This window comes from Leguminivora glycinivorella, chromosome 8, assembly GCF_023078275.1.
Source record: "Leguminivora glycinivorella isolate SPB_JAAS2020 chromosome 8, LegGlyc_1.1, whole genome shotgun sequence".
Lineage (NCBI taxonomy): Eukaryota > Metazoa > Arthropoda > Insecta > Lepidoptera > Tortricidae > Leguminivora > Leguminivora glycinivorella.
The window spans coordinates 6,420,825-6,437,853 of NC_062978.1; the positions used below are offsets into that span (position 1 = coordinate 6,420,825).

The 17,029-nt window shown below is 39.0% G+C and overlaps 1 protein-coding gene across 5 annotated transcripts in view; it reads left to right on the forward strand.

Moving 5' to 3' along the window:
- The window catches only part of LOC125228950, a 99,627-nt gene that overhangs the window by 25,695 nt on the left and 56,903 nt on the right, over positions 1-17,029 (forward strand). For 2 of the 5 annotated variants that reach the window (XM_048133677.1, XM_048133683.1), the window contains exon 2: positions 13,583-13,611. Coding sequence is in view for 2 of the 5 variants with exons in the window: in XM_048133672.1 (XP_047989629.1) it covers positions 1,645-1,817 (173 nt within the window). In the remaining 3 variants the exon portion in view is untranslated. Of the gene's footprint in view, positions 1-1,531; positions 1,818-13,582; positions 13,612-17,029 lie in introns of those variants that run through there. The other 3 variants (XM_048133678.1, XM_048133672.1, XM_048133679.1) reach the window with 3 other exon arrangements.

The following is a 17,029-nucleotide window of genomic DNA, read 5'->3' on the forward strand; positions in this document are numbered from 1 at the left end:
TCGCCATCTAGTCTTTGAAGTAAATAATACTTACATCGACCGAAAGACTTCTGTCTCAACAGTACAACTACTCCACACGAGATGGCGCGCGAAGAAAAACGCGTGAAAACTCGAAAATTCGCGTTTTCCGGGACCTAAGGATATGTTAGATCGATTTTTCACCCACTAAAACCCCCACTTAACAAATTTCAGCGAAATCGTTAGAGCGGTTTCCGAGATCGTCGGTATAAATAAATAAATAGATAAATAAATAAATAAATAAATAAATAAATATACAAGAATTGCTCGTTTAATAGTATAAGATTTGTAGCCATTTCGACACGCGGACATCGTATATGAACCTTAAAAAAACTCGCGACGTAAAGTAACAATAGAAAGTGCGAACGTGCATTCCGTGAGAACGCGCGCCACCCCTGAGTAGGCCGCGAACTCGCGGCCGCCAGGATGTACTTGTAGCGCGGCGATAGAATCGCGGAGTGAGCCGCCCCTGTTGGGACTTAAACAAAAATATATAAATACTGTTATATATATCTAGAAAGTACCCAAGACTGGAATATAATAGCATAACATTACATCTGAGTATTAATTCGTTTTAATCCACAGGCAAGGCAACCCTATCGTCCGACGCTGCGCACGTGCGGCTCGTTTCTTTGTTAGAATGTTGTAGGCATTTATAAGGCGGTATTTCGTGAACATCAAAGCAGTGGGCCTTCTGTACTTGTACTATTATATATTCTGTGGTATAGGTATGCACGAGTATAATACACCCAGTTTTTATTTAATTGAATGTATGAAAATAATGTTTTTATTTGTGAATTTAACTAAAATTGTTATACAGGCTGGTTCCTGATGATGAACCTAACTGCGTGTCGAATTTAACGGAAAACAAAAAAAAAACACGGTGTATAATAATGTATTTATGTATGTATACATTATCTTGGAACTTGGAAACTTGTCAAGTTTTGCATATGAATAGTGAGGTGACTTAGGGTTATTGTACTGGCAGCGATGATTGCTGTTTACATAAATAAATGTGGAAAGAAGCCATAAAACATTGTAGATATTTGCCAAACGTATGTGTAGGTATTGGTGGATTTTAAAAATCATTTTTCAAGTAGCATTTTCATAGGTACCTATATCTTTTTACTGGTAAAAGATAAATCTAGGATTCTAGATAGGTATAAGATTTATATTATGTGTCCTGTCTAGGTATTGCTGAAGGTCATGTACCTCCACTTTTAAAAGGTCCTCAGACCAGTTGGCAAATAAACCGATGATCTGTTGTGGTGATGGTGGTGGTGAACCCCCATAGTGGGTTGTCATCTTCGTGTGGGTTAGTGTCACGTTAGCAGACCGCGTCTTGCATCCAAATGTTTGTGTTTGCGTGTGAGTAGCGCGCTTAATCAACAAACAGTAGTTTCAAGCTCCATTTGACTGAGCATTACACGCGCGGGCAATGCGTCAAGCCAATGGAAACCACGGGGATTCCTGATAAGAGCGACAATCTAGGGAGACGCTATCGCGGCCTCAGGTGTGCTGATAAGGTGTGACGTCACCGCGCGCGCGCGGCCCCGTCAGTCGTGTTGCGCGCGCACGAGTGAACGTGCGTTTTTGTGTTTTTTGCGCGGCGTCGCCGCCGGCGCGATGAGCTCGGGGAGTGATGAGAGTGTGGAAAAACCTCGGTGGCCGGCCGGCATCTTGCGCCGGAGCGGAGCGCGCGTGGCGCGGCGCGTCCTCCACGTCAAGTACCGCAGCGTGTCCCCCGTCCCGACCGCCTTGCCTCTGGACTTGGAGGACACCGTCTCATGCTTCTGCAGGTACTACGACACCTGTGTTACGTCACGCCGATAATGATAAGCATTGTTCTGTCCCATTGTTATCGGTGTGTCCTTTGTCTTTCGCAATTGCCGGTCCATAGTTATACACAGTTTTACAGCTATGTTTAAGTTGCTGCTGTCTCGCGTGCATCACTCAGGTAGCGACTATAGAGATGCCACGAGCGACAAAGGTTGAATCTTACAAACATTGTCTTTTGTAGGTGACGTGTTTTCATAATATGTGACTCAAAATGTGCACAATGGAGAGCGACCGAGTACCGAATAGCTGCCAAATATTCGAGACAATTCTGGCAGCAACTTTTTTATGTTTTACTCAAACACGTCTGTAAGGCGAATCTCTATAATTCTCGTTAAATTTATTACTGGCTTGCAATGACAAAGCGCCAACGACACGCTAGGCTATTAATAGTATCTGAAGATCCCTCATCTATAATCTTCTTATAATGATAAAAAAAAATGCAAGGATCCCATTGCTTCTAAAGGGACAAGCCACAAGCCAGATCAGGTCAAGATCTAAGAAATCGAAGAAACCCTTCAAATAACAGGCACATCTCTTCTTAGTGATTTGTATCTCTTTTGTAGATATAGGTATAGTGCATTTCCCGGATCACCATTCAGAGAAGTAAAACTAATATTGAAGATAAAATTGTCAATGGAAATTCTGTGTTTGTTTTTACAAATATCGTGTGATTTGTAATATGCATATTTATATTTAGCAAAATCTAATCATCGTGACCGGTTAGAATCCGTGATGTAGCCATAATAAGAAATGAGGCAAGTAGGTATAGATTTGTATAGTGTACCGTGTACCTACAGTTAGTTGTAGTTAGATTTGTACACGGTGGGCCTGAATAACCTGAAATATTTTCAGTGTATTCCTGACGACATTTAGAGAATATTATTATGTCATGTCATTATGAATCTGGATTTGGCATAGATTTGGAGAGAGAGAGTTACATCTTTCTCTAAAACAGTTTTTCGCCGTAACTCGGGCATTTTACTGAAGTTTACACCACTATGTATTCTAGTCTTGTCATAACTAATTAAAAACTTTGCAAAAACCTCTCACTAAAAAAAAAAAATAACGAAGACTTCAAAACTTATTTTTTTGGTTATGACACTTATGACTTATCAGAAGCCCATGTACTCAAAAATCTAAAAAGAAAATTCTCCATAAATTACAAAAGTTATACATATAATATTTTTTGCTTTATTATAACATATAAAATACGTGGTTAAAATCTTTCGGGTTATTCAGGCCCACCGTGTAAAGTGTACAGGGACCGATTTTTGAATCTCGAATGCATGAATTCGCCGTTCGGAAGTCTGTGGAAAACGACGTAATCCTATTTTTGAAAAAGGATGGCTATTTAGTAGTGTTAAATCTAGTCGTAAAGACCACTCGTTTTTGATCCTAGTAGTAGAATTTAAATCGCTAGTAGTGGAGATATTATTGAACGAAATTCACGAAGTCGACAATTTAAAATCGGCCCCCAGCTTGTAGTTAGATTTGTACAGTGAGCTAGTTGTAGTTATACCAGGGGCGGCTCACTCCACGATTCTATCGCAGCGCTACAAGTACATGCCGGCGGCCGCGAGTTCGCGGCCCATTCAGTGGTGACGACCTTCGTGCGGGGCAATAGAATTCAATCTCGGCTGCTAGCGTGCAGTCCATTTGTTAATGTAGGTAAGAATTTATAATGGCGGCATTTTGTGAACATTAAAGGACTGAGCCTTCTGTACTTGTACTATTATATATTCTGTGGTGATACCTATTTGCGATATCTGTCTAGTGCCTTTCGATTGTGTTAGCTTCCTGCATCGCAGACGTGCACTCTCGGCGCCAAGGTTGTTAGCGTTTACTTAGTTTAGTCTAGAACACCCACGGCTTACGCAGGACGTGAGCCTTCAAGGCTTTAAGCCTTAACACATTGAGTCATTTCATTTGTTCGTGATAAACTGATGTGACAGACAAGTATAAAATAACAAAAATATATTACGCTAACATACAATTTCTGTCATTTCTAAGAATGTGTATTCTATGTTCTTGTAGCTGAAGAAGATTCACAAAATTCGAAAATTGCGGAATGCTCCATACAGAAGGTAAGTTCCGCAGATAAAGACGTTAGCATTAGGCCAACTCGTGGTAGCAGTACAGTCTGTATAATTTACCACCTTCCCCCGAGGGTACAGGTAGATTCCAAAAATAAAGTAGGCTATAATGGTTATTCATATCCATCCCCAAAAACCCGGCCATACATGTCAAATTTAATTAAAATAGGTCCAGTAGATAGACATTTTCGCATTAACATTAAGTATGGATGACCGAATCTAAACTGGATCAGGAGTTCTGTGTTAATAAATGCCGGAAAATCCTGATTCTATTTTCGGTACCGGAAATCCCAATCCAATAATAGCAAGGCAAAAGTCTTAGGGCCTATTTTACACATTGATTAAAAGGTTTATCGGTGCACAACAATAACATTTCCAGCTGGGCAGAATAACATTATATCAGTCAGTAAAGTTGCCTGATAGAAGTTTTCATTATAGTCTAATGAATACTGCAGAAGAGAGCAAAAGTGATTTTTCTCCCATATTGATACTGAGATATTTCTCTCCAGTCCGTTGTTTATAAGCTGGAGGCAGGCCACGAGTCAAGTGGAGACAATCGCCGCGACCTTCAATCGCCTATTCAATTACCACCGTCCTCGCGTCTCCAATGTGACGTCACACCTGCTCTTAAGGGTTTTGCGGCGACTAGGTCGCTTGCCTGTGAATACGCGTCATGGTTGTTATGTCGCTGACAGGTGAAAACTGCATGAAAATCTGTCAGGTGTTCGTCATAAATGAAGACAGACGCATTGAAGGACTCATTTTTATAATATGTTTAGACTGATATCGATAATTTACCAATGCTATAAAAGAGCTTATTCTTCAAAGCAGGATCAAAGTATTATTGCCCCTACAGAAAATAATAAAAACGAAATCGGAATTATTTATTACAAATTTTCAGCCACAGACTTTCGTTTCGTAGAATGTAAGAATCGTAAATGTGTACAAAAAAAAATCATTATGATTATGACAAGCGGAACACAGAACATACTTACCTATCTTGTAATATAGTTTCGACTTTCGTGACAAACATGAAAAGATGTTTGCTTTCCTTGTTAGAATCTTAGCAAGTATATAAGGTACTAATTGACAGAGAAGGACAAAATGCTTCCATTCCATCATTTACATCATTTCACGTGTGCTACTCTGCGGCGGCGCCACCATAATGAAATTCAACTAATTATATGTTAAAATGATGTTCGTAAGACGTACAGTATGTACGTATAATTTTATGACTGTACCTATAGCGGGAAACGAAACAATGGGCTTTTATTGTGGCGCCGCTGCAGAGGATGCTCTGCAGCGGCGCCACTCAGTTCTCATAGATAGATATGACATCATCTACTTTTTTCTCATGGAAATTGATGTACCAATGCTGTTTATTATGTACGTATTGAAAAAATCACTATAACTTAGTAAATTTATGTACTTTCAGTAATTCCGCATTCCGCCTGAACGGTATGAGCTAGTATGTAAGGAGGTGTACCTACGGGTAAGCGAGAGGAAGATATGTTCCTTCCCGCTCGCTCCCGCGCTCGGCGCGTTTCGTTCTAGGTTTCAATAATTATTATTAAATTTATGCCCCTGTTGTACACTTTGCTTTTTACTTCGATTGCGAGGAATTAATTATATTTTTCTCGGCAATTTACACCACGAAATTGTCGTAAAGCGAAAGAACATAATAGGTATATAAGATAACCAATTCCCGCCAACTTTTTTTTCAACATGTGATCACAATTTCAGACGCTTGGTTTTTTGCCAAGTCAAAAAATTTTTAAACGATAAGTAATCGAATCCTATTTTATTTAATTTACTTAATTTAATGACAGAAAATACGGAATTCTAATAAATTATAGCAAAAATAAAATAACCTATCAAAGTTTTGTCACCTACACAATTTTATTGCTCAATAAAATTGTGCAATATGTTTTAACTGTTTGTCTCTTGAGACCGATTACCTTAGTCTTAGGCAGGCACGGCAACAGACAGTCTTAAAATTCATAATCTTAAAAAACAAGAGTGTGTGTGGACTAGGGCTTCCAAATACCGGACCTTATCCAATACCGGTATTCATTCCGGTATTGGCGATTTCAATTCCGGGATCCCGGTATTGAAATCGGGAAAATATAAAAACCAAGTAATTTGCTTAAAATAACAAATTTTATTCAAAATCTCGTTACTTTTCATGCGTGTTATATACTACAGCGGAATCTTGCCAATCCGACTTAGTGAGGTGTCAAATCGATTACATTTCCAACTTCATAAGTTTCGATTTCAACCCAAACGGTTCGCAAACTTATGTGGCCAAGTCCGTTCAACTTCTATTGTTTTTAAGTATACATAGTTCAAAGGGCTACGCCCTGTGCTCTTTATTTTTGTTATGAGTCCTCAGTCCCAAGTACGCAGTATAAAAGCAAACGGGAAAGAGCGCCAGATCTCTACTCAGGTGATTCTGTAAGTTAGATATCGCCGCCATATCGGATATTTCACAAGAAGACGCGGCTATAGCAAACCATGTTTTCTGCCAAATCGATCTCTTTAAGCTCGTGCAGAATAGAACCTTTTACATTTTAATAATAACAAGCCTTTGCATATATAACCAGATGGTTCAAACGGCATCCTTGCGACACTTACGTTTGTGGCTGTACAGCCCAATTCGATAGAGGATCCCTCGTCCGCACACACGGCAGGTGTATGCTCCCCCAGATGAGCGGGGTTTAGAGGCTTGCTCGTGACGCCTCATGCGTTTATCATTCAAGGAGGAGAACCAGGCATTGTCGTGCTTGGATTGAACGTCATGGACAACACGGCGCCACGTGGTTCGGTCTTCGGCCAGTCGTTGCCACGGGTCGCATGGAATATCAAATGTGACCATGTCACGCTTCACGCAATCTTTAAAGCGCAGCGTTGGCCGTCCGACCGGTCTTTTTGCATCTACAACATCTCCCAGCGTGGCAAACGAGTCCGCTCCATTCGATACACATGCCCGAGCCACCTCAATCGCCTCTTCTTTAGTATGGCTGTGATACTAGGAAGCTGCTGTGGCTCATTCATGCTGTGTTACATTTTATAGTCAGTGTTAATGGTGTAGTTGTGCTGTAGGTTTAACTATAATATCACTTTATTAAATAACAAGCATTAAGAAGCATTTCTCGATTATAGTTTCATCATTGACTTTTGAAATTAGAACATGAGATGATTTTTTTTTAGAAACACATTGTAATCAATATCTGTGGTACAATTTAGTGGTATTTTTGTATTTCGTGGCGCTAGAGGCGCTAATGCACTAATAAAATAAATCCGCCAAATCATTGAACAATTAGCCAAAAAAGCTGAATTGTCCGACATAGATTATCAAAAATCACATTAAGAAATAATCTATGGAATCACACATTACTTTGCGGAAATCCATGATAATCAAAATCAAAAAGATTATCCGCGGAATAGGAACACTTAATTTACGGATTAGAAAAGTATTTTTCTTGATTTTGATAGTTAAGGAGTGATTTCCCAATTTCGGTACTAAGTATAGGGAATGTTATGTACGGCAAAGTTTTGAGCTAGATAGAGTTCAACACACTAACGCACACGCATAGTAAAAATAGAGTAGCTACGGTATACGTTAGTTCGTATGCATTAACCAATTTTTGAAAAGTTATATCTATGATATAGATGCATCAAGGCGATTTGTTTACAGAGGATTTGTGTCCTGTTACAACTACGTTTGATGTGTTGCTCCTCTGTCACACTTACGTGCGAATTCACAAGTGCGACAAATGTGTCAAAAAATGTTCGCGGCCGACCCTCCTCAATGAATGCTTTTGACACGTATCTTTAATTCTTTATCTAGCTAATCATCGAAAAAACAATCATTTTCATACAAATATTGCAAAAACACCAAACAGAGAATGTGTCAAATCGAAAAACGAGAGCAAGAAGAAGATTTACGCGTGTAGTAACCATCGTGATGCAGAAATTTAACATTTTTGATGAGTGATTTACGTTCATTTGGTAGTTACTAAAAATACCGGGATCCCGGTATTACTAAATTAAATACAGGTATTGAAATGTGCCCAAAAAAAGGCGGGATCCCGGGATCCCGGTATTGGAAGCCCTAGTGTGGACGGTCGCGAAATTGTATGGAACTCCGTGCACTCGATCTGATTTTTGTACTGATTATGGCTTCCCACAGACAGTCTTAAAAATTCATAATCTTAAAAAAAAATTGTATGCAAATTGACACTGACAGATCTGTCAGTGTCTTGTCAGTGTCAGTTTGAACTGTCAGATTGCATACAAGTTTTTTTTAAGATTATGAATTTTTAAGACTGTCTGTGGGAAGCCTATGACTTTATCAAATTATGAATTTCAAGACTGTCTGTTGCCGTGCCGGCCTAAGACTAAGGTAATCGGTCTCAAGAGACAAACAGTTAAAACATATTGCACAATTTTATTGAGCAATAAAATTGTGTAGGTGACAAAACTTTGATAGGTTATTTTATTTTTGCTATAATTTATTAGAATTCCGTATTTTCTGTCATTAAATTAAGTAAATTAAATAAAATAGGATTCGATTACTTATCGTTTAAAAATTTTTTGACTTGGCAAAAAACCAAGCGTCTGAAACTCTGATCACATGTTGAAAAAAAGTTGGCGGGAATTGGTTATCTTATATACCTATTATGTTCTTTCGCTTTACGACAATTTCGTGGTGTAAATTGCCGAGAAAAATATAATTAATTCCTCGCAATCGAAGTAAAAAGCAAAGTGTACAACAGGGGCATAAATTTAATAATAATTATTGAAACCTAGAACGAAACGCGCCGAGCGCGGAGCGAGCGGGAAGGAACATATCTTCCTCTCGCTTACCCGTAGGTACACCTCCTTACATACTAGCTCATACCGTTCAGGCGGAATGCGGAATTACTGAAAGTACATAAATTTACTAAGTTATAGTGATTTTTTCAATACGTACATAATAAACAGCATTGGTACATCAATTTCCATGAGAAAAAAGTAGATGATGTCATATCTATCTATGAGAACTGAGTGGCGCCGCTGCAGAGCATCCTCTGCAGCGGCGCCACAATAAAAGCCCATTATTTCGTTTCCCGCTATAGGTACAGTCATAAAATTATACGTACATACTGTACGTCTTACGAACATCATTTTAACATATAATTAGTTGAATTTCATTATGGTGGCGCCGCCGCAGAGTAGCACACCATTTCACTATATAATGAATTGATTTACAATTTTTCATTATGGTTTCGCCGAGGCAAAATAGCACATGATTATACACTACCGGGTTTGAGTGATATCATTTATTTGTAATCGTTATGTAGGTATATGTCGTATTAATATCAGGGTGGCTAGCCGAATGGCACAATCGCTCACGAAACGCTCACGAAACGAAGCGCTAGTAGATATCTATCTCTATCGCGCTTGCGTATTGGCGCGACAGAGCCAGCGGCGTATCGCTTTCGTTTGGCGTCGGAGAAATGCCATTCGGCTACGGGGCCAGGCGATCATAAATTTCCTGTGTAGTGTTTTGATAGTAGTTATTAGACCAATATAAATATATGCAGGACAGGGTCCTTAAGTTTAGGTTTAGGTTTCTTCAGATGCCCAAAGGGCAAACAGCCCAGAAATAGCATCCTAGGGGATAGTCTAAAAATAGTCGTAGTAATAGGAGTTCAGCGTATGTCTAGGAATTTAACGAATTGCCGGATCTTACGATCGGCCGCCGATATATCTGTCTATGAATACGGTGATGATGCACTTCGATTAGCATTTAGCAAATGGTCGGTTACATCATGCAGTCTTTCACTGTATAATGTTCATCCTAATCAAATTATCTCTATTTTTTATTCGCGTTGGAAAATACCGCACAATGGGGCAAGGTGACTAGGACGCCATGCATAAAAAGGACAAACTGCAAGGTCACAAGTGTTTAAGCGACTACCGACCGACCATATTTCAAACTTAAAAAGAAATACATACTTTTAGTAAGACCCGGCTTAAAGGTTCCTACGTTAGCACCGTTTTTAGTCGCACTTCGCTCTTCTATTGACATATTGTAATAAAGTTAAAAAAGTCACGCGCAAAAAAACATCGATTTGATCAGACCAAATGTAGATCTACAATTTTGCACCTATTACATGGGTTCAAAATATTTATACTCGCCTTCCAATTCAATTAAAGTTAAATGAAACTATCGTCCTATTTAATTAATATAAATATTTGGTCAAGGAAAAACCACAATATGTTACATCCGGAGGCGATGTTTCCCAAATAAATATCACGCACACGTTCCGTGCTAGTCATATGTAAGAATCCCAAAGGACACGGGCTGGGCACAAATGTAGTCAGGGTGATACAGTACCACCTAGGTACAGTCAACCTGAGTCAACCAATTTGAATCCTAGCCCACTGTAGAACCGCGTTGTGTGTTTTATCACGTTCGACCCGTGTGTGTCTTTAAAAATGTGTACAAAACGCGAGAGTTTATAGTGTTACACTGTAGAACCTTTTCTCAGTAAGCTTCAAAGTGACTTCTGTTGCAAATAAAGCACGGTGTCAATAAGACAGATTTATAGTGTGGCCTAGGATCTATTTTGATTCAAATTGTTGACCGTACATCAGAATATTCAGAATCACAGCTAGCTAGCTAGTCTTGGCGAACCTTAATAAATACTAAGACATATCCAACTTCAATTGAAGAAAGGAACGGGAGAGGAAAACCGAGGAAAAGGTGGATGGACTGTGTGAGAGAGATTGAATGAGAGATAAAATATGAAATGAAAGGAAGAGGGGTCTATGCTCAGCAGTGGGGAAATAAAGGGCTGATAATGATAGTGATGAAGATATATAAGTATATTCTACGATACCTACTCATCAGTCTCGGTATAACCAAATAGCCTCTGATCTGATTGTCAAATACTAACTGTCGATTGCAAGCTATGTTTACTTGTCAAATTCGTCGGATAAACCGCTAATCTAGTGCTATAGTAACTGCAAATCAAATGGCTTAGAACTACGGCCTACGGGCTTTGATGGTTTTAATAATTAATTAATCTGTCGATCACTTTGATCCGGTGGTTTGACCGATTACTAGAATTCCAGTTTAACGCTGATTATTATTACTTAATTAGCACTTATACTACACCAAATAATTAAATCATGAGTAAATAATATTCCTATAATAATGAAAAAGTAGTTAAAGAGTAGTTCAAATTTCGATTCCGCAAATAGACCATGACATGAGCTTTGACGTTTCAGAAATAGCGTAACAAACGTCACGGGAAATGTATACAGAGTGGGGCCTGTAACAAAAGCAAAAAATTAAACTGTAGGCTATTCTCCTTATACTGATCAACATTTGTTCAGCGACTTTTAAAAATAACTTGTATTTTGATTTTTATCACCCTTGAAAGTTTTTTCTAAGAGGTAATGTATTGCGAATTCTGCTAAGTCTAAAGTGTGACAGACAACGTCAATGACAACAATAATGGCGTACATTGAAGCTAATATTTATTTTGTATGAAAAATTGAAAATTTAAAGACTTCATAATTTTTAAAAGTCACTGAACGTTGGTCAGTTTAAGGAGTATAGCCTACAGTTTAATTTTTTGCTTTTGTTACAGGCCCCACCCTGTATATTTTAGGTTCCAGTTTGTAAACATTTGGGGGTGCTGTTCAGTTTGTAATGAATGTCATTTTCCATGACGTTTAAGACGCCAGTTTATGGTTTCTATCAACTATTCCACCACTTTTTGCTCACCAAAACTCCAAAACCGACTGCACAACTAAAAATCCTTGCATTAATATAACATAAATTAGGCCTGGCGATTGCAATACGTGTTACGCAATTGAATTTATCGATAGGAAACTGTCTGTGCCGGCTGGCAACTTCCGCTGCGAGTCAAAAATGACACTTTCCTCTCAGCTGCAGAAATTGAAGCACAATTTTGTGCAATATCCTCGTTCCCGTTTCGCTGCAGGATGTTGGTAATATGCTTTTAAATTTCCCGGAATATCGAGAATCTTATTTACACCGTCAAAGACGAGCCATAATTGATAGATTGATAGGGAATAAATATACTTCATCAGCCCCAGGTCCCAGGGATATGTATTAGTGGATTTTGCGGAGCTAATATGTCCCTGTCTCTTGCTATTGCCCTGTATTTTTACCTACGTGGTTAAGGTCTGATGGTAGTCTTGACACTCTTGACGAGTCTTTCGGTGTGCTTAAATTAATGTGTCGCTTAGGTGGGTTAATAGATTTTGGTCTAATTAATTGTACCTGTCGATTAGCTGATAGTGTTGGACTATGGGCGTACTGGGCTGGTGGTGTAGTGTGGGCATTGGTTCATACTTATACATTACTATACTTCATAAAGAGCTAGGTGTTTTGTACTCCAATATACTCACCTTTAGGCACGTGTTTATTACGAAGTAAATAGATAGATAGATCTTTATTTGCATTCCAAATGTCCATAGGTGTGGGCTAAATCACTAAAACTTTACTGTTGTAATTGACAACATGTGAACAATCGACCAAAGTCAAAAGAATCCTTGTGACCAGTGTCGCCGCACAAACTTGCTAAATAAAATAGTAATTTGTACCATTAGTTAAATGAAATTGAATCCAATCCTTGTTACATGACACGAAACATCCAACTTATTAATGCAAGTTTGTTTCCAAGAAAAAGAATTGAAGTGACCTCTTTATTGTTTTGAAACTTTTGCAAAAGAATCTTGGACCGGTGTAAGTAGATTGAACTGATGATAGTTTAGCTAAAAAAAAAAAAAAAAAAAAAAAAAAAAAATATATATCTTTATTTCCAATAGTTACATTACATAATGTGACAGGGGCCCCCGCACTAGGCTATGCCTGTATCGCAGGGTACCAGTTACAATTTATCCAACAGAAGTAAAGGTAAAGAAACATAAAATATAAAATCCAGCTTTTGGTTTTATGATACATGAAATTAACGATAACAAAAATATTACACATTGAGCATGCATAAAAACAACACTTGAGCTAACATGCGTTGTCTATAATAGCTTCTGTCTCGGCATAATTCAGAGAAATTAAGAAATTAAATAGGATTTTTTTGCTTCTAAATAGGTACTAGATCTAAGATTACAATGTTTAAGTATGGAATTGTAAGTAGTCACTCTGATACGATCTCCAAAACGTTTTCCAAAGGCGGAACTTACTTTGGGAATTGGTAAACTGAAAATGCGTTTTTTAACTAAGTCATTATATGAAGGCAATGATTTAGAAACTCTATGTGTGTGTAAACAAATTTTGTGTAAGAAAAGCTGACGGACGTTTAAAACCTGAGCTTGGGCGTACAGATCAGAGGTTGGAAATCGAAAGGGTTTTTTGAACATCACTTTTAGAACAGAGCGTTGAGCCCTTTCGAGACTAACTGACTGATGGTGTTCATGGTGTTGGTGTTGACTGGTGGTGTTGGCTGATGGTGTTATTTGGGTTGATGCCGTTGGTGGTGTTGGCTGGGTGGAGGTTGGTGGTGTTGGCTGAGTGGTGGTTGGTCGACTGGTTTGAACTGGTGGTGGTGTGTAAACCGTCCGCCAATGAACGTTCGCGTTGTTTGTTGCAGGTGAGTCGCTTGCTGGCTCGCCGCAGTATGTAAGTCCATTCCATCTTGTATCGGCTAGGGGCCCATTTCTCGAAACTACAAGTTACAATTTACAAGTGGTTGTCAATGTCTAATATGACAAGTTGGAAAGAGACTTCCGCTTTTAACTTGTAACTTTCAGTTTTGAGAAATGGGCCCCAGGTGTGGCACCCACAGACCTTTAAACCAATTGAAACTAGAACTTATCTATGGGGGTTTTGTTGCACTAAGTTATTTTAGAATATCGGAGTTTTAGAAGCCCAAATTCTTACTTTGAGGGGTCTTATGGGTAGGGCCAAATATTACCAGGTCGCCAAAAGATATCAGACTGTCAGTTATTTGCCACTCATAATGCTAAGCTGCTAAATACCTTTTACGATTAACTACCTTCTTAGTTGACATTGCAGCAGAGTCACATAAAATTTCCCTAGGAAAATCACAAAAAAAATGAAGATGAAGTAGAAGTTTTCTTTAAAACCATGGTCAGTTTTGCAATCAACCTACATATAGAGAGTTTATCAGTTCCATGACGCACAGAACCAAGGCTACACGCGGCATGACTAAGCTCAAAAACGTCTAGCTTTCTCGAAGAACCCTCCTTCGGTATTCAGTCCACGTGTTTGCAGACATTGTGTTGTGTTGTCTATGTCCTTCAGGTTTTACAAATACTTTGGCTGTGTGGCATTTTCTGTGTTAAGGCGTGTTGTGTTAGAATTTTTTCATTTCTGACAGCGTCTGCTTAAAAATCGATCGTGGAAATGATCAAGAATTCCTGCTAATTGGCACTAGGATTGTTAATGTGACTGATTGTCTGTCTGGCTGTACCAATTTACGCTGCAAATCCGTCGTCAATAGGACATTGAATATTTTTTTATCAATTATCAATATCATCATCATCGTTTCACGCAGTCGAATTTGCCGCCGTGCTGTGTGTATTAGTTTTCAGTCTTGTCTTCCTAATGGTGCATAACATTTCCCCGTGTGGGAGCATTAATACACCGCTTCAAAAATTATCTAACTAGCTATTGAGACGTCTTCCTGTGCCTATTGAATTTGGTCACAAACCTAACTGCTTTGTAAGATTCCGTTTCAAAATTTCATGTCAAATTAAACCTTAGATTGGGCGGAACGGTAAAGCCCTAAAATTCGTTATGCTCTTAATAACCCGTTAGCTCTGTTCTGCAAGGTTCAAATGGACTATGTTGTTGACCGATTAATGTAGCTTTGTTAAGGTTTTATTCGTACAAATACGTGCTTTTGATGCTTTTGAAACACAACGGGTCTCTGTGGTCGCAACCATAATGCATAAGTACCGTACAAACGTTTAGTTGTTTTGAGCAATGGGGTCGAATGTAAACAAATGTAAATAAAGTTTTAGGCAAACAGTGTTCTCAGACGCTATACAAATTGCAACTACAAAGGATTATTAAACAGTAGCATAATACATATAACCTTGTAAGACCCAAGCATATTTTTCAATTTTGAACTTTCTTTTTTTTTTCTGTAAGAGTATACGTAACTCGAATATGGGCTGTACTTAAAGAAGTACGCTGGGACTTAGGTTAGGTTGACTTGTGAGTGGTTATCGTATATGGGCCCCAGAAATTGCCATGCGCGGTCTGCAAACTTGTATAACCTTTGTTTTGACCCAAAACATCTTCTGAGACGTCTACAGCCCGAACATAGGCACACATGCACATTTGAAAATACACGAGCTTAACATTTTATAATACATCGCTGATGTAGCGTGCGGCGTGCGTATTGTCCCTCCAATTGGCGGACCGTTATCAGAGCTACCGTTGCTGCGGTCGGCACGGCGCCGTACTAAAACACACTCCGCGTATCCGCTTCGGATGCATTTTTCGAAGAACTGTATAACTTTAGAGTATCATTACGGAGTTATAAAACGTTAACGCGGAACATACATTTTTTTATATTATTAAGGAGGTAAACGAATGGACGGATCGCCTGAAGGGAAGCTATTACCACACCATCCCTGGACATCTGGCAGTGTCTAATGCCTCTGGTGTTACATATGTCCAGGGTCGTGACCGGCCTTTGGAACTTAGTAGGCACTTTTCTTCAAGGTTCGAAGGTCGTATAGACCCTTAAACACAGCTGGTAACGGTTCATCCCGTTGCACCCCCTGTTTATTTTTCTTGTCAATATTAAAAGAAATTGCCTAGGTTGTGTGCTAAAATCTCAGCGTTGTGATTGTCTTGTTTCGAGCTGTGGCTTGTGCACACGCGATTGCAAATGGCGATGACTAATCTGCGGTCAGATGCTTACAATGTCACCGAATGTACGTGCCGTATCGAAACAGGGAGTAGTGTGAAGTCATCGAGTCAACATATGTGCTGTATTCTGTATTGAACTTATTCAATTTGTATGTGCTATATAATAATACATATAGTATACCTTATGTCGAAGAGCATTTTTAACCCCCGACGCAAATACGACGGGGTGTTATAAGTTTGACGTGTCTGTCTGTGTGTGTGTCTGTCTGTCTGTCTGTCTGTTTGTTTGTCTGTCTGTCTGTCTGTCTGTCTGTCTGTGTGTGTGTCTGTCTGTGGCACCGTAGCTCCCGAACGGATGAACCGATTTGGATTTAGTTTTTTTGTCTGAAAGCTGAGTAAGTCGGGAGTGTTCTAAGTGAGCCATGTTTCATGAAACTCGGTCTACTATGACGCGGTCGGGGGTTTTTCAAAATTTTAATTTTGTGGTTAGGTTATTGAGTGATTAAGAGTGACCTACCTCAAACTAAAACAAGTTTGTTGACAAATGATACACAGATATCGTCGTCCTGCATAGTACTTACAAGCTTTGCTTCATTTGGGGCTAGGTTGATCTGTGTAAAGTGTCCTCCCCCAATATTTATTTTTAACCGCCTTCCAAATCTCAAAGGAAGGGGTTATCAAGTCGTCTGTATGTTTTTTTTTTTTTTTTTTTTTTAATGTTTGTTCCTCGATATCTCCGTCGTTACTAGACCGATTTTGAAATATTTTTTTTTGATTGAATGTATATGCATACAGATTGGTCCCATTTTTCTTAGAACCCAGTTCTGATGATGGGATCCTGGAGAAATCGAGGGAACTCCTCAAATCTGAAAGGCATACATATGGTGATTTTTGTGTTTTTAAAGGAACAGCATGCATTTACGTACGGAACAGTGACATTTGGTGCAGTGGAACTCCTGATGATGGTCAGAATGGAACTCCTCAAATCTAAACGGCACACTTATAGTGACTTTGGTATTTTTATAAGAACAGCATGCACTTACGTCCAGAACAGTGATATTTGGTGCAGTGGAATTGCTGATGATGGTCAGAACGGAACTCCTCAAATCTGAACGGCACACTTATAGTGACTTTGGTATTTTTATAAGAACAGCATGCACTTACGTCCAGAACAGTGACATTTGGTGCAGTG